The 23,785-nt window shown below is 44.9% G+C and overlaps 1 protein-coding gene across 4 annotated transcripts in view; it reads left to right on the top strand.

Moving 5' to 3' along the window:
* CUX2 (cut like homeobox 2) overlaps positions 1–23,785 on the top strand; it is a 661,979-nt gene that overhangs the window by 614,669 nt on the left and 23,525 nt on the right. For all 4 annotated transcript variants that reach the window (XM_069214853.1, XM_069214854.1, XM_069214855.1 and 1 more), the window contains one exon: positions 21,673–21,832. In XM_069214853.1, coding sequence (XP_069070954.1) covers positions 21,673–21,832 — 160 coding nt within the window. The remainder of the gene's footprint in view (positions 1–21,672; positions 21,833–23,785) is intronic.

Raw genomic sequence — 23,785 nt, 5'->3', positions numbered from 1 at the left:
GGACTCTTGCTGGTAATCTGTAGGTTATGCACAGATGTCTGCAGCAGGCTCTCAACTTGCCGTGTATCCATCTTCTAGTTGTTTTTTTCAGCGAGATGCCGTAGTTGGCACATGTCTGCCGAGACGTATGCCGTGTAGCTTTCTGTGCCAAAGATGCAAGCCTGACCTCAACGCTGAGGTACTGTAAGACAAGAAAACTCCTGAGATTGCTCGTGTTCAGAGGGAGCATTGCCTGAAAGTTCAAATGGACAATTTCTTTTGGGGGCAGGGCCAAGACTGATCTGCCTATGTATTCCTCTGCGGGACTACGCTGCTGTATTTTATTTGTTTATTTATACATGATCGATTAATTAAAATCATTACATGTAAACATCAAAGCTCACCAATGTCCTCTAAAGTGTAAAAAAGTTTATTTTTATTTTTTAAATTACATAAAGTGGTATGGACTAAAAAAGTTTCTTTAAAAAGTAGCAGCATCAGAAAGCAATGTTAAAATTTGTTAGGGGGAGAAATTGCTTGTGTCAAAGTGCTCATGTTCCAGTGCACCGGGTCAGGGCTAGACTGACTTATGTCCCTTTGGATGTATCTCAAGAGCTGAATCTGAGCCCGGGAGGTAGAGGGAAGGAGATGGCTTCTTGCCAAGCAAGGCTGGCGCTTGCACCTGATAGTTGCGTTGGGGGTTGTGGATCCGGTGCAGTCCGTCAGAAGACCAAGGTGTACCAGCAGAGAGGCGCTGCTCCAGGTCTGCACTGTAGTGTCTGAGCAGATCTCACTCTGTACTCTAAAAGGTGCAGATCAAATAGTGTCTGTGAATTTCCTTAGCCTAGCGAGGTAATGTGAATTGGTTGTGAACCACAAATCCGAAATTTGTCTGGAGCGTCTGATCCCCCTGGCCCGCCAAAGTAGGTCTACCAGACGATGTTGTTCACTGACAAGCTTGGAGGTGCAGCATAACAGGTGAAGCCGGGATTTTCTGGAGTAGTTATATAGTCGGGAGAAGGTTGCTTCATCATGCCATGCCCAGGCTGGGTTAAAGTTCACAATCGGCAGGACACCGAGCCTCATGTGAATAATATTTCTTCGTGCCTGGGCTGAGAGGGGTTGGTCAAAGTAGGGCTGGGCTTTCCCATGAATGTAGGAGGCGTCCCGTGCCACGAAGGTAGTTCTATGGCGGAGGGTTTCACTGTCCCGTTTGTATGAGGTTTACCTAACCTGCCCATTTACTGCTCTTTTCCAGGTTGAGAACGGTATGTCCTGATTTTGGTAACGGGCGGTCTCCATTTTCAAACAGCTGGTTGCCACTGCGAGCTTGTGATTGCCACAGAGAGTCCTCCTCTTTGAAGAGTGCTTTCATTTGTGCTCTGAGGGTTGTAGCAGGGCCCGCAGAGTCCTGCTTTGAGGAGGTCCCTAAGGTACGTGCGCTCCAGGCTCGCGAGGCCTAGCTCCAGTCTCAGACTTGCTCTTCTGGCCTGCCGAGGAGCGTACAAGATTTTCTTTTTTTATATGCTGAGATTTGGAAGTTCGTGAGGTATCTATCCAGTGTGCCAAGGAAGGCTAAGTGGACGTAGTTTAGGGTTGGAATCAGCTTTGACCTCAGGACATTTAATATTGGTTCTGCAGTTGGGCTACGTAGAAGGTAGAAGGCAGTTGAGACGCTTTAAACTGTGGATAACCCCGGCCCCCTTGATTCTGAGGCGTTTTATATGAGCCCCCGGCTTGGCCTCTTCGGTAACCCAGACACCTAGATAAATATATTTTACAGTTTTTACCATTTTTAGGTCACCTAGCTGCCATTGGGCTAATTTCTTGTGTAGATAAATTGCCAATAATAATAATTTTAGTCTTTCCCTGGTTCGTCAGGAGTTCTTTCGCTTGGTTGTAGTTGTGAAGAGCTCGAATGGCTCCCTGTAAGTCAACTCTGGAGTGATTAGCATATCGTTATTCACTTTTGTAAGTGAACAGATAGGACAAAAAAAATACAATAGGGTCAAATGGTGCAATGCATTCAGGCCCTCATTTCTAGTGGCTGTTTCTGGAAGGTGAAACGACCTGAACGGATGTTTCTCCAGCATGGTGCAGCTTTTCCTCCCAGCAGATTTACTGCCAGATTCGGAGTTCTGGTCAGGGACAATATACTATTTCAGTTTTACCACATAACTGCATGCTTTCCCTCATCCTAGGCTGTGAACACTGGAATCTGAGTCTTGCTTTACCAGACATACATTTTGATAAGTGGCACATATCAAAATCTGAAAGTAGAAACATCACAAGTCCAAGGGCTATTTGCATGGTATTTGGAATGAAAGTTTGGGCGAAACAAGAGCTCAGAGTAATCGCCGGTGTTTCAGACAGGTTCAGGCATTCCCTCCATCATCTCTTTGGTTTTCTCAGAGCCCCTTCAGCTAGACAGCCTTCATTTAGCATGCTTGTCAGGATGTTCACGAGATGGGGCACTGCAGCCAGATCAGATGCTGCAAGATCATTAAAGCTATGAGAGAGGATTAAACATGTGAAAAGACTCATTAGCCTCAGTGAGCCCCAGAGCACTGAAGGTTCAATGTAAAGATTTGTTTCTGGCCCATGTGGGCTTCTGCAGGCGTGCCCGATCTTGCAGAAACCTCTCTGCACACAGCTAGAAATTAAATAAAAAACGAAGGGCCTCCTTTACGAGGCCTTAGGGGCACACTGTGCCACTGGAGCATCCTTTTTTTTTTTTGACGCTCCGGTGGCACAGTGTGCCAGCCCATATTTGCAAGGCCAGGCAAAGCCACCTTGCATGGGTTTTCACCATCTGCGTGAAAGGGGCGTTCCATGGGTGTTGTTTGGGGTGTTCCGACGCAACACCCGTGGAACCCGAAGGAATCTGACACATTCCCAGATTTACAAGTCTGGGAATGTGTCAGATTCCTATGTCATTTCACTATTTCTCCCAGTTTTGTCCTTTCTATGTGTGCTGTATTCTGCAGCACACATAGAATGAGGAAAACACATCTTGTGATTGTCTTTGTGCAGTAAGGTGTCCCTTCCTGCATAAAAACAATAATCCCCGCAACGCAGGCAGCCTTGCACCATGCTGCAAGGGTGCCTGTGTTGGTGTATAGCAGCAATTTGTGCACCAGCGCAATAGAGGCGACAGAAATGTGCTGCGTCTTGTAGATTTGTATACAAAAGAGGAAAACCCAATAACCCTTACCTGTCCTGGGTTGGTCAAAAAGGTTGGGATACATTTTCTGAATTTTTTCAAAGAAACGTGATAAGTACTTCCTTTGTGGTTCAATTACTTTCCAAAATTTATTACGGAAATTTATAGTGACTCATTTTATGACAATAACTAACAAGTAAATGAACCACAAAGGAAGTACTTATCGCGTCTTGTAGATTTAGCACATTTCTGCCCTTTCCTGGTGGCGCAGGGCAACCCTGTGCCACAGGCCTTGTAAATTAGACCGTAAATATGTACATATGTGTGTGTATGTATATATCTATACACACATATATACACACAATACATTTGCTGAAAAAAACAGAGGTTAAAGTGACTTTATAGTTAAGTGAAGATGTCAGTTAAAAATGCCATTTTAAACTTAAAAAAACAAAAAAAATTCGCCAGTTGTAGTTAGCTGAAATAACTATAACTTGTGCACTTGCCATGCACTATGATGTCATTAATGATGTCACTTCAGATATCATCAGTAATGTTACCTGTGATATCATAGAAGATGTCACAAGTGCTGTAATATCTTTTTTTAAAATTATTTTTATTAAACAACAAAACAGCCATTGTACATTTTAATGGACGGCAATAAAAGCCCCATCTCTTATCTGTTACATGCAATATGATCATAGCATTTATCTAGATTCCAGGTTCTGACATGTCAGTCGGGCAATCCCCCGTCAAATAGACAGGTACGCTTCAATCCCACACCCCAGGTTCGCTTGTACCCAGCCCACCATTAGTCACACCGAGCGCCTGTAAGACCCCCATCCGCCCCATATTTTCTCTCACTTCTTGGGGCAGCCCCTGCTCTCATAGATTACTTTTTCAGCGCTGCAGCGCCAGTCCAGATTCGTCTCCAATCCTGGAATACTTGGCGGAGATTCAGCACCCGACGCCCACGCTACATTACGTTTGGCGACAATTGCAGCAATAGCCAGCCATAGTACTTGATGTTTTGGCCAATGTTCCTCCCCGCCACATTGAACAGAAGCAGCTTGGGATCCAACAAGACCTTCCTCTCCAGCACCCGGGCCAGTACCCCAGCAATCCCTGCCCAATATGTCTGTATGACTGGGCAGGACTATAGTATATGATAGTAGGTACCCTCCAGCCCGCATCGCCGCAGGCACAGTGAGGTCTGCGCTCTGCCCATCTTGTGCAGTATCACCCTGGAGTAGTTTGCTCTGTGTAGGATCTGCAACTGAACCAATCTAAATTGTGCTTTCATGGCCATCTCCAGAGGGCCCCGTCTCGCCTTCACCCTGTCCTCGTCGTACAGTGCCCCCACGTCTGCCTCCCATTTAGTGCGTACGGCAGTCATCAGATCCGGGGAATCATTTACCAAAGACTTGTACATTAGTGAATTGGCCTTAGCCCCCAGAGGGCCTGTCAGCAGGCGGTCCTTCAGGGGGGGGCCGTCTCAGGCAGCTGCTCATGCTCCAGGACGTATCTGCCCAGAGCATGACAAAGCTGCCAGTATCTGAACCGCTCTGTGCCCGCCATGGCATATTCTTGGTGAAGGGCATCAAAAGGTACAAGTGCCTGGCCTCTCCAGACATCCTCCAAATGCTCGATCCCCAGCAGAGACCACCCGTGGAACCCACCTAGAGTCTTCAGGTTCCCCCAATAGATCACTACACCACAAGGATGTCCGTGCCATCAATGTAGTAAGTACCCCAACCAAGGAAGCGGGTAGCATCCACCATGCCCTCAACACCCTCGCTGTGTATGTGCAACTCGCAGGGGCGTAAAGGGCCCGCTCATATCCACCCCCACCCATCACCTGTCTGTCCACTCGAAACGCTGGGCCCTCCTGGTCCACAAAGGCCCAGTCATTAATAGTCATCAGTTGGGACACCCAGTAGTAACGAAGAGGGTCCAGACAAGCCAGCCCGCCCTCGTATACCCTGAGTTTCAGCTTCGTCAACGCCACGCAGGAACCGCCGCCGTCCGGCAGCAGCCTAATGTCGCAGCCCAAACGGCGAAACACCTCCACCAGCACCCTATAAGGGGTGTTCTGAAAAACATATAGTAGACAGGGCAGAGTCATCATCTTACAGAGGGCCGCTCTTCCCACCAGAGAGGGAGGCAGTGTCCTCCAGTGGGCCACATCCCTACGAATTCTGTCGAGCACTGGCTGCAAGTTTTCCCAGAGAAAGAGCTCCTGATACCTGGTCACATATATCCCAAAGTATTTGAACCCATCCGGTGAGATCTGTACTTCACAACCTGGGGTGAGGGTGAGGTGTGGGGGGCCCACCAAAGGGAACACCAACAACTTGGCACAGTTAATCCAAAAACCGGAATGGTCCCCGAATATGCGAAGAATCTGCATGATCCTATCAATGGACCATCGGGGCCTGGTGACATACAGCAGGATATCATCTATGTAGAAGGAGACACGCTTCTCCCATGTAGCTCCAGAAATGATGCCCTGAATCAGGGGATCCCGCCTGACCCACTCCGCCAATGGCTTAAGTGTCAACTTGAAGAGTATCGGGGAGAGCGGACACCCCTGTCTGATGCCCCTATATAGAGCGAAGGACGTGGACAGCGTCGCATTGACCCACACCCGAGCCACGTGTTCGCGATTTAGCAGTCGAATCCAGGCCTTTAATCGCGGGCCCACTCCAAACCCTCTAAGGACCGCCATAATATTGGGCCATTCCATGCTATCGAAGGCTGTTTTAGCATCGAGGGACAGCAGCGCTGCCTGTTCACTATTCTGGTGTTCCATCATGTGCAGAACCCCATAGAGTCTCCTCAAGTTCAAACACGTGTATCTGGACGGCATAAAGCCCGCCTGATCCGAATGGATTAACCTGGTGATAATTGCGCAAAGCCTGGTTGCTAGGACCTTTGCCAGGACCTTGTCCTCTGCAAGTAGAAGACAGATGGGCCTGTAGGAGGCACACATCTGCTTATCCCTCTTCCAGATCAGTACGATAGTCGCTGTCCGCTGATACGGCAGCAATACTCTTGCCGCCCTTGCCTCCTGAAACATAGCCAGCATATGTTTAATTACTTTGCTTCACATACACTTGAACAACTCTATCGGGAGTCAATTTGGTCCTGCTGCTTTACCCGACTAGAGCCCCTGCAACGCCTCAGCGACCTCCTCCTCTGACATCTCAGCGTCTAGCACGTTTCTCTCCTCTACCGAGAGCTCCAGAAGCGGGATGTCTCGTAAGAGGTCCGCACAGTCCGCCTCAGTCATCTGATTCACCGAGGCATATACCTCCTCATAATATGCAGCAAAGGCCTCTGCAATAGGCCCATTGGACCCACAAATAGCACCCTTCCCTGACTTCTCCTTCCTGACCCACGATCTCTCACGGTCCCTCCCATCCAGCCAGGCCAGTAGTTTATTAGCTTTGCCACCCACATCCTATAACTGACGCTGAATCGCCAGCACATGTGCCCGCGCATGCTGTTCAGCCAAGGCGCGCAGCTCGGAAAGCTTGAACCGAAGTTGGTGCTGCAGATTGCCCTCCGCCTCCTCGCCAGCAGCTAACGGGCCTCAAGTGTTGCTATTGCCCGCTCAAGATTTGCGGCTTGCAATTTACGTTCCTTTTTTTGGCCACCAATCATGTCCTGTGCGTGGACCCTAATTACAGTTTTAAAGGCTTCCCACATTGTACACGCTGAGACAACGGATCCCAGATTTTCCTCTAAATACTGGGTCACCCTTTCTCTCATTTTGTCAACAAAGGATTTGTCTCTCAGATACCAATGGTCAAGTCGAGGCAGCACCGAGTATGACAGCGATGGGCAGAGCAGGATGACCCCTACTGGGGAATGGTCTGAAATCCCTCTCGAGTAGTGCACTGCCTCCCGGAACCTACCCACAGAAGCCCCCACTGTGATCAGGTAGTCCAGCCTTGACGAACAATTGTGAGGAACTGAATGATGGGTGAACTGCCTTGTCCTGGGATTCTGTTCTCTCCACAGGCCACCAGGCCAAAATAGCCCATAAAGGACCACAGCACCGTTGGGGCGGCAGGCCCCCCCGCTGTACGCGATAGCCTGTCTAAGCCCAAGTCTACCACCAGATTCATGTCACTACCCAGGACCAGTAACCCCGATGGGAGACTCAGCAGTAATGCCCCAAGATCTGCCAGAGAAGACCCCTGCAGTCCCGGCGGAGCAAATACCGAACACATGTTGAGAACGTGGCCTTCCCACACACTTGAGACCGCCACATATCGCCATGGTGTGTCCCACCAGGTGCGTGTTAGGATAAATGGTACCGATTTTTTTTTTAGAAAGATACCCACCTCCCTCGAATCTGTTGTGTAACCCGCATGAGCAACCAATTGGTCCCCGAACCTATCTAATGCCTTGTTCCCTTTCAGATGTGTTTCCTGCAGCAGAACAAGGTCTGGCACATGTCAGCGCAGGTACTTAAGAACTATAGTTTGTTTAATACTACTTCCCAGACCGTTCACATTCCATGTCCGGACCCTAAGGGGACGAACCATCAGTCCTGCCATGTATAAGCCCCTCCCATGCCAGCCTGGTCACCGCCCCAATCGTCTGCCCTGGTAGTCCCTTGCATGCCACCTCCATCCGAGCAGCGTCATATAGCAGCACATATCAGTACAATGGCATAGAAACAATATAAAACCCCAAAACAGTAGATCAGCAAACCCCAACCAGAAACTCCCCCCACCGTGCAACCCCACTTAGCAGGCTTCAAACTGCCCACCCCTCAATCCGTGGAGCGCCTGTCGCCCAAAACAATTGAAACTCCTGTATGGGTGGGCTAGTGCCACCAATCTTTGCCTTCACCATCAGCACCACCCAGGTTTAAGCAGGACAATCCCCCCAACGTACAATTCAAACACTGTGCCTCCAGCCAGCAATAATGGAGCGCTGGGCTTTCCGCGTCCCAGCCGGAGCCATGCAACACCACAAATCAATCACTGTATGCTAGGGCGATGATCTCGTTGTCTCCTGCCCTCATTCCTACCGCTGTGAGGAGGGGAGCGCCCTACTCTGTCCACCGCGTCCCACCACAGGACTCCGGCTCTCCGAGCGGCCTTCTGATCGGGACCCCTCCAGCCACTCCCACGCCTCCTCCGGAGAGTCAAAGTGCCATGTTTTCCCCTCTGCAATTACTCTGTCTCGCTAGAAAGAGCATCATTTGAGTTCATGGTCCCGCAGTACCTTTTTGACCTCCTGAAAGCTTTGACGCTGTTGTTGGACCCTCAATGTAAAGTCTGGAAAAAAACGTACAGTCGCATTTTCGTACAGTAGATCACCGTGGGATCTGGCAGCCTGCAGGATGGTATCTCTGTCCCGAAAGTGAAAAATTCACGCAATGATGGTCCTCGGAGGGGCCTCACCTCCTGATCCTCCAGACGAGCTGCCATTTTCTCGTGTTCCGTGGTGAGAAAATGTACCTGGTCCTCGAGCCTCTTAGATGTAGACTGTAACCAGGCAATATCCTCAGCGACTTTCTTTAGGTCAGCGCGAAGAAGGGTGAAATCCACTGTCACCAGCCCCTCAGGTCTTGAATGGCAGCCAATATTGCACCCAGTGAGGGATTGTCAGAGGGGCCCATGTCTTTCTGTTGTTCCCCGTCCGCGCTGTCTGACACCTAGGGCCCCCCTGTTTGCAGTGGGACCGCATACTTGTCCATTTTATTCAACTGCTGCAGGGTCTGCCCTTTATTTCTGACAATGCTGGAGGGGCTCTCCCGCCCAGGAGATTCTGCAGCAACCCCCCCTCCCTCCAGCTGAGACCTCGCCTTGTCTCTGGCCACCACTGTCCCCATGCCAAAGACAAGCAAGCCAGGCAGTGCCCCTCTCCAACACACGAAGGCCTCACCGGTCTCGCGCTATGCCACGAAGAGACTTCAGGATGGCTTTCCTTGTCCGAGCTTGTCCATCTTGTGATTGTCTCTCCCCAGGACCATAGCCTGTTGACCATCTCTCTTGATTAGCAAGCTTTCATCCTTCCACTGCTCACTTTTAGCTAACTACTTTTCTCTTTTTAGTTAAGCATTCCTTAAGAGTCCATGTGTTTTTCAGCTCTCTCCTCTCCTGGGGTGCTTCTCCCAAATGCCCAATGCCTACGCTCTGTGTTTCTTTCTTGCATACTTTTCCCTCACCCCCCCTTGTGCTCCATGTTTTTTTACCCCTTAGTGTTGTTCGCCACTGTTCCCTCCCTGTATTACTTTCACTTTTGTGAGCGTCTCGCTTTTATTTATGTTTCTCCCCCGAACCCATGTTCTTCTTTACCCTGCACTCTGTGCCTCTTTCCATGCGTGCTTCTCCTTGCACATGTGTTGCTCTCTCCCTTGTACAGTGCTGTCCCCCTCCTCGCCCCCACCCATTTTCCCTATCCTCTCCTCCATTATCTCCCCTAAACGTCTGTTGTATTTTAGTTCTTTGATTTTGCACCTTTGCACTACATTGTTTTAAACATTTTTTTATTTAGTTATCTAAGTGGTGTCCATCATCTTGTATCAGTAAATACAAAATTAAAGCAAGCTGCGTCTTCCTTATTACACAGGTGCACGCATCAGTTCTGGCACATTCACGCGCCACTGGAACGAAACGACCGCCAGCAACAGTCATGTCATTGTACCTTCTTTTTATATATTTATTTTTTATGCTACTGTACAGCACTTAAAAAGCCCTGTGAAAGCATTGCCAAAAGGCATTGGCAAACCAATTAGTCTGAAAGGCAATACCTAATGGTTTTGCCAATGCTGTGCTAGCTGAAATTTACTACAAACTGTATGTTTTTGAAAATGTCATATTTTTGCAAACATTTTGGTTTGCCATATATAGTATTAAAAGTAAATTCACTCAAATATTACTTTTTTAAAAGACTTTTGATAAGGTAAGTTTAAAAATTCGAAATCCAAAACTAGAAGGATAGATAGATATTGTGTGGCACAAACATTAAAATAAAATACTTACACACAGTGGCAGGGTCTGGGCCATTTTTGACAGACGTGGCTGTAAGTGTTGTTTCTGAGCTGTTAGCTTCTTGTCTCAGGTAATAGTCTGTGGCCTTTCTGCTGTGTTTGCAGTCTCAGTCATTTCTAGGCGTCTGTTTCTAGCCTGTGCCCTGGTCTGCGATTCCCCAGCTGTCTCTTGCTGTTCGCCATTGCTGGTGCTCCTGATGCTGCTGTCGGCCTGGGCGCACTTCTAGGTGTTAGTGAATCAGCTTCTGTTGTTCCAGGCTCTGCACAGGGCTTTCCCAGATCAGCTCTCTTTCCCCCGACAGAGCCTGCACACTGGCAGATTCCTCCAGCCCCCTCCAGGACACGGAGGTGGTACAGAAGTGCAAGAGTCGCCATGTTATATACACACCATCCAGTAAAGAGCAAGGGCAACATGTGGAACATATATACTTCCTTATAGCCTTACTTTATCCAGTACAGAGGTAGGACAAAATCTGCACATGGAATACTGCCTTACGTCCTTACTACATCCAGCATTGAGTGAGGGCAGATTGTGCAAATGGATACCAGCTTACGATATCCAGTACAGAGTAGGACAACACGTGGATACCAGCTTACGCTGCCCAGTACAGAGTAGGACAATACGTGCACATGGATACCAGCTTATGATGTCCAGTACAGATTAGGACATGTGCACATGGATACCAGCCTATGCTATTCAGTACGGAGTGCTATTATGCTATTCAGTTTACGATATCCAGTACAGAGTAGGACACCATGTGCACATGGATACAAGCTTACACCATCCAGTACAGAGTAGGACAGCATGTGCACATGGATACCAGCTTATGCTGTCCAGTACAAAGTAGGACAACATGTGCACGTAGATAACACCTTAAGCCATCTAGTACAGTCGGACAACATGAGCACATGGATACCAGCTTATGATATTCAGTACAGAGTAGGACAAAATATGCACTTAGATACCAGCTTACGATACTCAGTACAGAGTAGGACATGTGCACATGGATACCAGCTTACGATATCCAGTACAGAGTAGGACATGTGCACATGGATAACAGCTTACGATATCCAGTACAGAGTGGGACAACGTGCACATGGATCCCATCTTACGCTATTCAGTACAGAGTAGGACATGTGCACATGCATACCAGCTTACGATATCTAGTACAGAGTAGGATATGTGCACACGGATAACCGCTTATGCTATTCAGTACAGAGTAGGACAACATGTGCACATGGATGCCATCTTATGCTATCCAGTACAGAATAGGACAACATGTACACATGGATACCAGCTTATGATATCCAGTACAGAGTAGGACAACATGTGCACATGGATACCATCTTACGATATCCAGTAAAGAGTAGGACAACAAGCCTATAGTAGGACAACCAGCCTATGATATCCAGTACATAGTAGGATATGTGCAAACGCTGTCCAGTAGAGAGTAGGACAACATGCCTATAGTAGGACAACCAGCCTATGATATCCAGTACAGAATAGGATATGTGCAAATGGATACCATCTTACGGTATCCAGTACAGAGTAGGACACCATGTGCACATGGATACCATGTTGCGATATCCAGTACAGAGTAGGACAACATGTACACATGAATACCAGCTTACGATATCCAGTACAGAGTAGGACATGTGCACATGGACACCAGCTTACGCTATTCAGTACAGAGTAGGACAATTGCACATGGATACCATCTTACGATATCTAGTACAGAGTAGGACAACATGTGCACATGGATACTAGCTTACGGTATTCAGTACAGAGTAGGGCATGTGCACATGGATATCAGCTTACAATATCCAGTACAGAGAAGGACAACATGTGCACATGGATACCAGCTTTCAATATAGCTCTCCATCTAGTGGAATTTACGTCTTCAGTATATATAACTATTCCATTAAATGCATAGTACAAGTAATGTGGAGTTTTTGAGCCCTAGCGATCGGGGTACTTTATGGGCCATTAATCTATTTGATTTAATGTGATGTATACCACAGGGTATACAAGGGCGGGCCTTTACTTGATATTATAGTCTTACCTGAATAACTTCTTGGTGTTTGGGGGAACTTAGACACACCCTTTTGATATGTAATCTTTGAGGAAGATGTGGACTTGGGAACAAAAAAGTTAGATCGATATATTTATATTTCTGTCTCTAGATTCTTTATTGACTTTAATCAGAAGTCAGTACTTGGTGGCAAGTATTGGAGTTTGCCACTTTGAATAAGACCTTTACTGCAAAGGAGCAGTAGGTGAGCCTTTCCGTTTCTTTTTTATTCTTCTATTTCTTTTTATCCCTTCCCCTTTTCCAGATTTCTCTCTCTCTCCTTCCTTCTTTTTTTCTTTCCCTTTTTGGATCCCTTCTTGGTCTAATTAACATCGACCTTTGAACATAAAATCTTGGGATCTTTTTGGTTGGGAGAGCACTATACAAGTATGCTTTTATCACACAATGTTCCTATTTCACTTATCACAGCTTACAGTCGGGAACCACAAGTCTGTTTTCTGTGAAATTCAGCACAGATATGAATGGGCCCAATTTACTAACCAACATGGTGGAAGAAACAGTCATCTAAATAGGTTTTTGATCGAGCAAATAGTCATCTTGGCTTTATATCATTTGATATTTTCTAGATGTGTTAAAAGATAGGACCATACTCCCATATGTAATTTTAATCAGCAAATACGGATACTGTGCCCTGAAGAAGGTGTGTGACCTGTTGGTCACTTTACACTGAAACGCGCGTCGGCACGATCCTTTGGCCTGATATGACATCTTGATGCTTCTCTCCTTGAATCCTTCAACATTCATCTGATAGAGACAGCCTTTTGGAGGACGTTTCATGGAATGATGGGATCAATATAACATGATGTGACTTAATACAATAAGACTTGTGATGAATATACAGTGCTTTGAGTCTAATTTCGAAAATTATCAATGTGTAGTAAATTTAGTGATTAATGCTACTGTTTTTCTTATCAGTGGAGGGGCATGGTAGTAATATCTATTAGACCATTTTTATTTTTACAACTTTTTTTTAACTGGTGAGAATGAAGAAAGTATGTGGGTATTAGTGATTTTGATAGGAGGTATTAATGTAGGCCCTTCTACTTGTTGTATGGATATACAGTGGCAGTGAATAATAATTTGCATAAATACAAGTAAAAATAATCAAGTTCAAAATATTTTTTATAAATATAAGTTTATGCTCAACGTTTAGAGAATCACTATAAGGATTCCAGTATTGGAACCAATTAGGAGGTGGGTTGTTTTTCTTTTTCTGCTTAGCTTTTCCCTGTCCCGCTACTGAATTTTTGCCTTCAGGGTACCCTTTATTTAAGTGGTTTTACACTTGCAGCATTGCTGCTTTGGGTTGTCTATTTCTGACTGTGGTGACTGTATCTTCCACCTCACTTCAAGTAAAATAGAAAATCTGGACACATTCAGTGTAGTAGACCCACCACAAAATCTGAGCTAACTGTGCATTTGGATACCTATCGGAGTGTGATTAGTGCCTTGGACCTTTCCTTTATCCTTGTTTGATTCTTTGTCCTTGTGTTTTGTTTCTTTTACTTTCTACCTTTGTATTTGTTGAACTGGATTCTCTGAAAACGTTTGAGTTTTCTGAAGACCAATTTTTGGCTTTGGTAGGCAACTCCTCAGATACTGCCAGTAGAAATGTCCCTTGGAAAGAACAGAATGAAGAGGGACATAAACTTTTCAACCTAAAGAAAAAAGCTAAGAGAATTGAGGCACATGCCAATTTCATTTTAGAATATCTAAAGGCTGGAGTGATCCCCATAGGATTGAGGGGTAGGAATATTCCAGGCCTCTTTTTAGAGATTCAGAAATTCTTGGAAAAATGGTCTCTGATAGCCAACCTTTGTTCCAGAGACCGGATGCTATTGATCATAGAGACAGCTAAAGAAATGATGAACATCTTAGAGAAAGAAATAGCTGAACTGGCAGAAAAAATTAAACAGAAAGGTTCATTAGAGGAATCGATAAAGAAACTTGCTGAAGTTAATGAACAAATAGAAACATGACAAATACCTTTTTAAAAGGAAGACAGATAAACTCAAAAAAGATCCGAGACTCTTTTTTCAAGAAAAAAACATACCATTATCTTCGGGAACACTTTTATTTAGACGAGCTATCCAAAGGATTTAGCTCTGGTTCAAATTCTTATAGAACACCAAGAGTTACATTCTCCGAGACCTCTGAATCTGATGGAGAGGGAGGATCGAGTACACATGATTGCTCAAAATAAGGAATAGCACAACCCAGTCACAATAGAGATACGTTATTAGAATATCAAAGGGGGAGAATAGCCCTCTGGGACGACAACAGAACAGAAGGAGAGGAGGGTCTCAGTAGAAGATAGATCATTCCCATCAGTATCTACAGACGTGCAAACAACAATATTGAAAATCTTAGACACTTCTAAAGTCCTCCCCGTCTTCAATCTATCTAATGCCCATTTAGAACAGGCAGCTATAGATCTTTTGGGAAGGGAATTACATTTCTCCCGAGTCAGAGGATAGATAAATTTGAACTTATTAAGGATCGCCAGGCTTTCTTTTGTATGATCAGACTTAAAAAGTTATTCTTGAATAGGGAAGTGCAAGTCGAACAAGACACCTTAGGCCTTAGACCTAAGTCTATCTTTATCCCTAGTATAGACCAGGTGGGCCATGAAGTGGGTATTTTCTAAAAAACAGTTTTGACCAAAATCAATAAGATCTTAAGATTTGTTCCACCTCCTTCTTTTAATCTATCATCAGAACAACAGGTAGCCCTTAGAGAGTTGCAAAAAAATAAATTCATTACCATCAACCCTTTTGACAAAGGTGGTGGGATAGTTATATTGGACACTGTCAATTATAAACGGAAAATGGAAATAATGCTTTCTATTGAAGATCATTATCAAAGTGTAAGGAGTAATCCTACTAAGCAGATCTGTTCTAAGATAAAAGACAACTGTCAATGGGCAGCTCAGAATGGTAACATCTCTAAAACGGAGTTTAATTTTCCCCAGGTCGAAATCCCTAAATTGACAGTAATTTATGGAGTACACAAAACTCATTAAAAAAAGTAGAAGATCCACCTTTTAGACCCATTGTGTCTACTATAGGATCAGCAACAGAGCCCATATCTAAATATATTGACATGTTTCTCAAAACTTTAGTTCATGAATTTATATCATACATCAAGGACACGTCACAAATGAGCTTAAAAGTGGAGGGCCTCTCGTTTGATCCCAATCGACATCTATTAGTAACAATGGATATAGAAGCGTTGTATACTAATATTCTACAAGACGGAGCCTATAAGGTTGTCAAGATTCTACTGATGGATGAAGCCACGAATGTGCCTGTCAACTTTATTTTGAAATGTCTAAAGATTGTCCTGTGGGAAAACTATTTTGAATTCGACAGAGACATTAACAAACAGATGAAAGGGGTAAGTATGGGAGCAGCCTGTGCTTTGAGTGTGGCAAATATCTATCTGGGCCTTTTTGAGAGAAGGTTTATATATAATGAGGTAACCCCTTTTTCGAAAATGTTAAACTTTGGGAAAGATACATAGATGATATATTATTTATATGGGAAGAGGAAAACAATATCTGCAGCAATTTGTAGAACAGCTTAATCTATGTGATGATAATCTTAGATTCACACCTAACATCAGTAATCAACAAGTAGAATTCTTGGACATCCTTATTTATGCGGATGAAGGAAACTTTTAGTGTTCTTTGCACTAAACCCACAGCGTGTAGCACTTTACTTCATTTTGAAAGCTTCCATCCTAGATGTCAAAGACATGGCATTCCATTTAGTCAATTCCTTAGGATTAGAAGGAACTGTAGTTGCATGGCAGAATATGACAGAAATGCAAACGTTTTGAAGGAGAAGTTTCTCCGAGAGGAAATCCTAAACGACTCATCCGAGATGCATGCAAAAGAGCAAAATTATTATAATCGAGACACCTTTTTTGAAGAGCGACAAAAAACTGAACAACAAAGACTAGTATGTGTTATTAGGCACTCAAATATTAATAACAAGATAAGAGGTGTCATTAATACACAATGGAACATACTGAATAGTTTGGGGGGAAATGATCCACTCCCCGTCTCATTGATTGCATACAAAAGGAATCCCAACTTAACAGATAAGTTGGTTAAGGCCAGACTACCACAAGAGAATACATATATTCAGAAAACTATAGTTGAAACCAACCCTATTTTAGGGAACCGTCGCTGCAGAGATTGCCATGCATGTGTACAAGGGATTGTATCAGAACATTTCTCCTACAATGAAAAAGAAGTCTATCTCAAAACCATGACTAATTGCCAGAGCAGTAATGCCATATATTGTATCATCTGTCCCTGTAACGCAGGACATGTAAGAGATATGCGAAGACAGATTAGGATAAGATTTAGAGAACACAAATCTGGTATTAGAAGTTTAAGATTCCAAGCTCCGTTGGTTCCATGCTGCAGTGAATACAAACACAATGAGAATGATCTGAGGTGGATTATCCTGGAAAAGATAGGTACAACTTGTTTGATGAATATGGATACCTACAGAAGAAAACGGGAAGTCTTCTGGGTTTTCTATTTGGTCACTGTAGAGGCAGGTCTTAATGACAGAATTCCTTGGGAGAACACTTTTTGAACTACAATAGAGTAACATAGTTTAGTGGTTTTGATATATTACTCGAGTGTAGCGAAGACCTGTGCCATAGATTCGCTTGGGATCTCTGCATATCTTGAGTATGCCCTGCACTTCCTTGATATTTTTCTTGTTCTCTGTAAGTCCCATTGCTATAGTTATTTGTGTCTGAGACCTTCCCTTTCTCCTTCGTCTCTGTGCTGGTTTAATTGGAGAGCTGACGTAGACTGATTGCAGTCAGATACGGAAAAAGACACTTGCTGGCTTGGCGTCCTGCAAAGCCGGTTTTTGTGGTAGGGGCGAGAGAGAGAGATGCCGTGCTGCCTGGTGGGGAGACTCGTGGATTAGATACTATTGGCTGGAGGAGCCCTCCCTCGAGTCATTGAGATGTAGCTGTACAGGTGGGATTTAATTCTGAGTGATGGTCGTGTACCTTGTTGGTCGGACGGGCTTTTGAAGTGTTGTAGGCGGTGTTGGGGGTTAGTGACACACCCCTCAAGGGTGAAGTGCACAAGTTAGATGTTATCTGTTGTAACATTTCTTGTTTTGGGATGGTTTAATTACTTAGCATATAGAGTTATTAGCGTTTTTAGGGGCTGGATGTGCCACCTGACTGAAAGGTTTTGTAATGAAAGGCTTCCACTCTTTCTTCTGTTAGCTGAGGAGCCACCCACTCATGCTTAACAGTTGCCTGACTAGCTAGGACTTCTTGTGGGTCAGTTTGGACTTTACCAGCGGCCCTTTTGGAGTTCTCCCCTACTGGAGCAGAATCTCCTTGGCTGGCTGGAACCTTGGCTAAAGGTTGTCCACCCTTCCTGAACGTTTTTCTTTTCTTTTTCTTCTGGGGCCTACTTGCAGTTACTTCAGGGGCAGCACCTCCAGAATCCTTGGGAGAGGCCTGGCACTGAACCAGTTCCCCTCTTGGGTTCTGACCAACCTCTGGTTGGTCATTTCCAAGAAGACAATCAAGGGGGAGGTCTGTACTTACTATCACCCTTCTCCAGCTAAACATCCCACCCACTTCTAGAGGCACTAAAGCCACAGGCCTATCAGTGACCTTTTCTGGGCTAATCCTTGCTCTGGCAGTCTCACCTGCGATGTACTGGTTTGAGAGCACCAGCCTGTCATGCACAATAGTGTGGCTGGCACAAGTGTCTCTCTGGTCGGTGGCTGGCATTCCATTCACTAGTAGGTGGTGGAAGAGTCTACTTCCCTCTGGAATCGCCAACTCACCTGTTGGGCCCCTTCTCCAGTTGAAGGCTATGAGGACCTCCTCATCTGAGGAGTCATCCCCAGTGGCTACACTGGCCACCCCTGGGATTTTGTTTGGGGGGTTGTTTTTGGGTCAAGAATTGTCCTTGGTGTGGTGCCCTGTCTGTTTTGGTTACCCTAGTCCTGGCCCAGTGGTCTGCCCCCTTTCCCAATTCTTGGGGAGAAATTGGACCTATGTCTACCAGATATTGATGCAACTATTCATTGAAGCAGTTACTTAAAATGTGTTTTTTCATAAACAAATTATAAAGCCCATCATAGTCATGCTCTTCATTTCCAGTTACCCAACCATCCAACGTTTTCACTGAGTAGTCTACAAAATCAACCCAGGTCTGGCTCGAGGATTTGTGAGCCCCCCTGAACCTAATCCTGTTCTCAGTTGAGAATCCAAAGCCCTCAATCAAGGTGGCCTTTATGAGGTCATAAGATTCTTATCTTTACCAGAGAGCGTGAGGAGTCTATCCCTACACTTTCTAGTGAACATTTCCCAAAGGAGAGCTCCCCAGTGAGATCTGCTTACTTTTCTGGTTGTACAAGCCCTCTTAAAAGCTGTGAACCATTTGGTGATGGCACCACCTTCTTCATGTTTAGTTACAATCCCTTTGGGGATTTGTAGGATGTCAGTATTCTGTCTGACCCTATTTAAGTTGCTGCCACCATTTATGGGAGTTAAACCCATTTCTTTTCTTTCCCTTTCCATGGCTAGGAGCTGCTTCTCCAAAGCCAATCTCTTGGCCATCGTGGCTAACAGTATGTCCTCTTCATCAAGGCTGTCCTCAGTGCTTACAGAGGCACTGGAGTCCCCTGTGGAAGAACCAGGCTCTCTGACTATGACATTTGGGGGCAGGGTTCTAGGAGCCATGTCCTCCCTATTTAGGACAGGAAGGGGGAGTTCTTCCTCCTGTTCACTAATTTCCCCATCTGAAGGAGTATCCTCCATATCAGAGGGGTGGTCCCTTGTGAACTCTGCCAAGAGCTCCTGGATCTTTGTCTTGGTAGGGTTGGACCCAGTTTTTATCTTTTGTGTTTTACAGAGAGACCTTAACTCTGACATCCCTAGAAACAGGTAAGGGGTGAGAGGTTGAGTTCCACCACCATCTCATCTGTCTGACTCATTATAACTCTAAAATTTGGGATTACGTTTTAAGAATCTAAAACCTACTTCTAGAACTTAAATCATAACTTTTACAAACTTTTAAACTTCAAAAGAAATGCTAACAGTGACTTATACAAGGCGTTAGCAGGAATTTTTAAAATTTAGAAAAATAGTCACATTGCAAAAATCTATTTCTAATGAAAATTTTGGGAATTTTAGTTGTGTGATCAGGTATTGGCTGTGTAGTCCTGCAAATGCAAAGTCTTAGACCCCACCGCTGATCCACCAATGTAGGAAGTTGGCTCTGTATATACTATCTCAGAGTGAGAGATAGTGTGCACAGAGCCCAAGGTTTCCCCTTAGAGGTTGATAGTGGCAGAATTAGATAGTACTAATGCTCTATTTTGTGGTAGTGTGGTCGAGCAGTAGGCTTATCAAAAGGTAGTGTTAAGCATTTGTTGTACACACACAGGTAATAAATGAGAATACACACTCAAAGACTTAACTCCAGGCCAATAGGTTTTTATATAGAAAAATATTATTTTCTTAATTTATTTTAGAACCACAAGATTCAGATTTTAGGTAAGTGCATAAATTGTAAGGTACTTCACACAGGTAAGTATGGAACTTTGATTTAAAACAGTAGTACACACAGTTTTGGCAAAAATGGCAATAAGCTATTTTAAAAGAGGACACACTGCAAAAATCAACAGTTGCTGGGGGAGGTAAGTATTGGTTAGTTTCTCAGGTAAGTAAAGCACTTACAAGTTCAGTCTCCTGGGCATAGGCAGCCCATCATTGGGGGTTCAAGGCAACACCAAACCCTCAGCAACCCAGGGCCGGTCAGGTGCAGAGGTCAAAGGAGGGCCCAAATAACATAGGTGATACCACCTTTCTTCACCCAGTGCACTGATGCAGCACGTGCACACCATGTACCCCCTTATCACTTCATCCAGTGTAGATCGAGGACAACCCATGCACACACATTTTCATCCATTTTAACACGAGGGCAATTTGTGCACATCATCTACCACCATATAACTTAAGTACAGAGCTGAGGCAGCATGTGAAATTGCCCCCCACCCCCTTCATCCACTGCAGTACTTTAACGTGAGGGCAATATGTGCACATCATCTACCACCTCCTAACTTCCTGCAGTAGAGAGCTGAAGCAGCACGTGAAAATGGGGTTCCTCCTTAATCCACTGCAGTATGAGTGCAGCCCCCTTCCAACGCACATGTGCCACAATTGAGAGAAAAACAGCGATGGGACATTTTTGGCCTTAATATTTTTTTGTGTGGATTTTCCATGCCCATACTTCCATATTTTTCTTCACTGTGCTTCTTAAATGATTACACGCATTTTGACTCGTAGAAAATTTCAAACCATGCACAGCCACTGTGCAGTCGCAATCTCTTGTAGAAATGACGGCAGGCCTTTTGATTAGGACTAGCCCTTGATACCCTTATGGCACTCGAAACGATGCAAGATGTCTCCATGTCTTCATTGATGTTGCTTTCCAGTCCTGTGCCTTTGTTAAAGCATCCACTGCATGCAGAGCTAGCCTGCCCGAAATGGACACCATTAAGTACATTCTGAGATTAGCAGAAGGAAAGGATTGAGTGACATATGGTGTTTATGATGACATGGGGCCATTTAGTATCAATAGAATAAGTCAACGTGGTACCATAATCTTTCAGAAGATGGATGTACGCTATGTTCAGGAGTTTGGACCTACAAGTGCAGGTGATTTGTCGACTGCTCACTGTAGTATTTGAATGTTGCCAAATATACTTGATTGAACATAAATCATATTTATTGTTACATGATCTAGACGTGAGTTAAGTATTTTATTTGAACTAGTGGCACAAAACACCTTTTGACATATCTCAACCCTTGCTTTTCTCATAAATTGTACCATGAACGTTCTGGGACATTTCACAAGCGCCCTTTCAGAATGTTCTATGGACTTTTAGCCTCTCCTGTCTGCAGGCAGGGGTGGCGCCAGTGGACAAAGTGGCCTGTGCCAATTCGGGAAAGATGGCCCCACTGGGGACGTGTGGAGGTAAGAGGTGGCCTCCTAGGGAAAAAAAATGGGACCTGCACTTATGTACTTATTTTTTACAAATTGAGCACCGATCTACCCGTTGAGAATGTCTTCCTGCAGATGAGCTAGCAAATGTCTGTAAAGTGTTTTTTTGTGTTCTCGAAACTTTGTTCAGTAGAACTGTGACATGCAGCAGATTGCATTGTTTTTTGTTTAAGACCCAAGGGGCCTTTTCTACGACTCGGCTATCATCCTAATACAGCCTCAGATAAAACGTATTTGTTATAAAAAAATATATATATATTGCGTTGCCAGAGAGAGTCACCAGGGAAATCAGGGACTTGGTCACGCCTTTTGAATACGTTATCTGTTTTTTGTTTTTGTTTTTCATTTCGTGTAGGTGCTGGGCCTGTCTCAGGGGAGTGTGAGTGACATGTTGTCCCGGCCTAAGCCATGGAGTAAACTAACCCAAAAGGGGCGTGAACCTTTCATCCGGATGCAGTTGTGGCTTACAGACCAGCTTGGCCAAGGTCTCGCCCAGCAATCTCTCTCTTCCCAAGGTAAGGTCTTCTCCCCAGTCTCTAAAAAGTACTGTTTCCAAAGGTAGGGGAGGGAAGAACACCACTTTGACACATAAGCATCTGACAAGACTGCTTGCAAAATGTAATGCTCTTAATAACTTCTGAAAGGTAAGAAATATGTAATATGGGGAATTGGAATGTGTCGTCAAAGTAGATGATAAACCACAAGTACTGGTATGTGGGTTTGTCGATGTGCTTGCTTTACCACTGCAAAGTGCCATTTTAGCACAGAGGATCCTAATGTTCGTAGGCACAATTGTTGAATTAATATTAAATGGGGATTATTGTTTTTGGCAGCATCGGAGCACCTATATTGAACCACCAAAACAAGGCAGCAAAGGGCTCCGGGTATCGCAGCAGGGTGCTGCAAATATGGTCCTTATAACTGGGAGAGTATGCTTCAGTCTAAAACGCATTATTGCTTCTGGTGGCAATACTCCTTGCGCCGTACTGATTGCAAAAACGTATTTCTGTCCTTTCAGGTCTGTGGTACGGTCCCAAGCTCACAAAATCATTGCAACCTGTAATTGTGGTTTAGAGCTGCAGCGTTGTTTTAGTATGACAACATTTCTCAGGCAAACTACCTCAAGACACAAGGTTGTGAAACAAACTGCAACAGCTTCCTCAACACAATTATTGTGCCATGTTGTATTGCTACAGAAAGGTATCAGACCTTAGCAGAACGTTGCAAGCATGTTCTACACCTTTGTGGAGGCTCGCTGTGAGCCATGCCTGCTCCATTGTGGCTTCTCTGTTATAGTGGTATGTGCAAAATGATCTTATGCAAAGACTCCAAAACATAACCCACAAAAATCTCGACCTTGCATATCTCCCTGTAAAAATATCAACCTGTATCAATCAGACTATCAAATGCTTGTCCCCAGCGGCGGCTCCTCTGGTAAGGAGCATTGCCCCACTTCTTTGTGCAGTGAAGTAAAAGGAAAAATAAAATGATAATAACGCAATCTTATTATCATTTTATTTTACCTCGGGAGCCAGGTTAGGGCGGGCGGTGCTGGCTTGGGCTGGAGGGGGACTGGAGGATGAATGGAGTGCACCATAAGTGCGCATGACGGTTTGGTCCACCGTGTTGGGCCGGCCAAATGGTCATGTGGACCTAGCATTTCTCTACCCATCTGTATTGCACAGCCGGGTGGAGAAAGTGCCCAGGCTCCCACTTCCTTTCTGAGGGCCGAACCAGGCCGTTCAGACCAATCACAACGCTGCTGTCCTGCTGATGACAGCAGCGTTGTTAGGGGGGTCTGGGAGCCTGTCTGCTTTCAGTTGTTGGGGAAGAGAAGAGAACTAAGGAGAGACAGAACCATCTCTCCCGGCGGAAAAGGTAAAATGTTTTTTGTGTGTTTATTTTGGGGTTTTTGTATACCACCCGCCAGCCACCCCCGTTGAGTAGTTGCCCTGACTGCTTGTCCCTCATTCTGCAAGGACTTTAGTTTTAAATTAAACCAATACCAAAATATGTGGGAAGTGAATGTGACTGGAGTTAGGAATTAAACACAAGTTGTAGAGAGGCATTGTGTTTTCATTTTCAAGACTATATTTGTGCAATAACTGCTTTTGCAGTCTATCTGGTCACAAGGAACTCTTTTTTTGCTGGCTGTGGTCTTCCTAACTGACTTCACAGGGGAGACCCTCTTGACTCGTTGGCCTACTTATTACAGAGCTGGCTTCACATTGAGGGCACTTGCTTCCACTACAATGTTCCTTTTTTTAAATCCACTGGATGTGTGGAACCCGACCCACCTCTTGGTGTACTGCAGTCTCCAACAACAGTTACTTTACCAACTCCGTCTTCTATGATGGCTTCCCGTGTTTTTTGTGACCTCGAGCCTGATGTACTAATACCATTCGCAAGCCAGGAATGTGCAATATGCACACTGGCTGGTTTACAAATGGGAGTGCATTTTGGGATGC

The sequence above is a fragment of the Pleurodeles waltl genome, chromosome 11 (genome assembly GCF_031143425.1).
Source record: "Pleurodeles waltl isolate 20211129_DDA chromosome 11, aPleWal1.hap1.20221129, whole genome shotgun sequence".
NCBI lineage: Eukaryota > Metazoa > Chordata > Amphibia > Caudata > Salamandridae > Pleurodeles > Pleurodeles waltl.
This window is presented reverse-complemented; position numbering and strand designations above follow the sequence as displayed.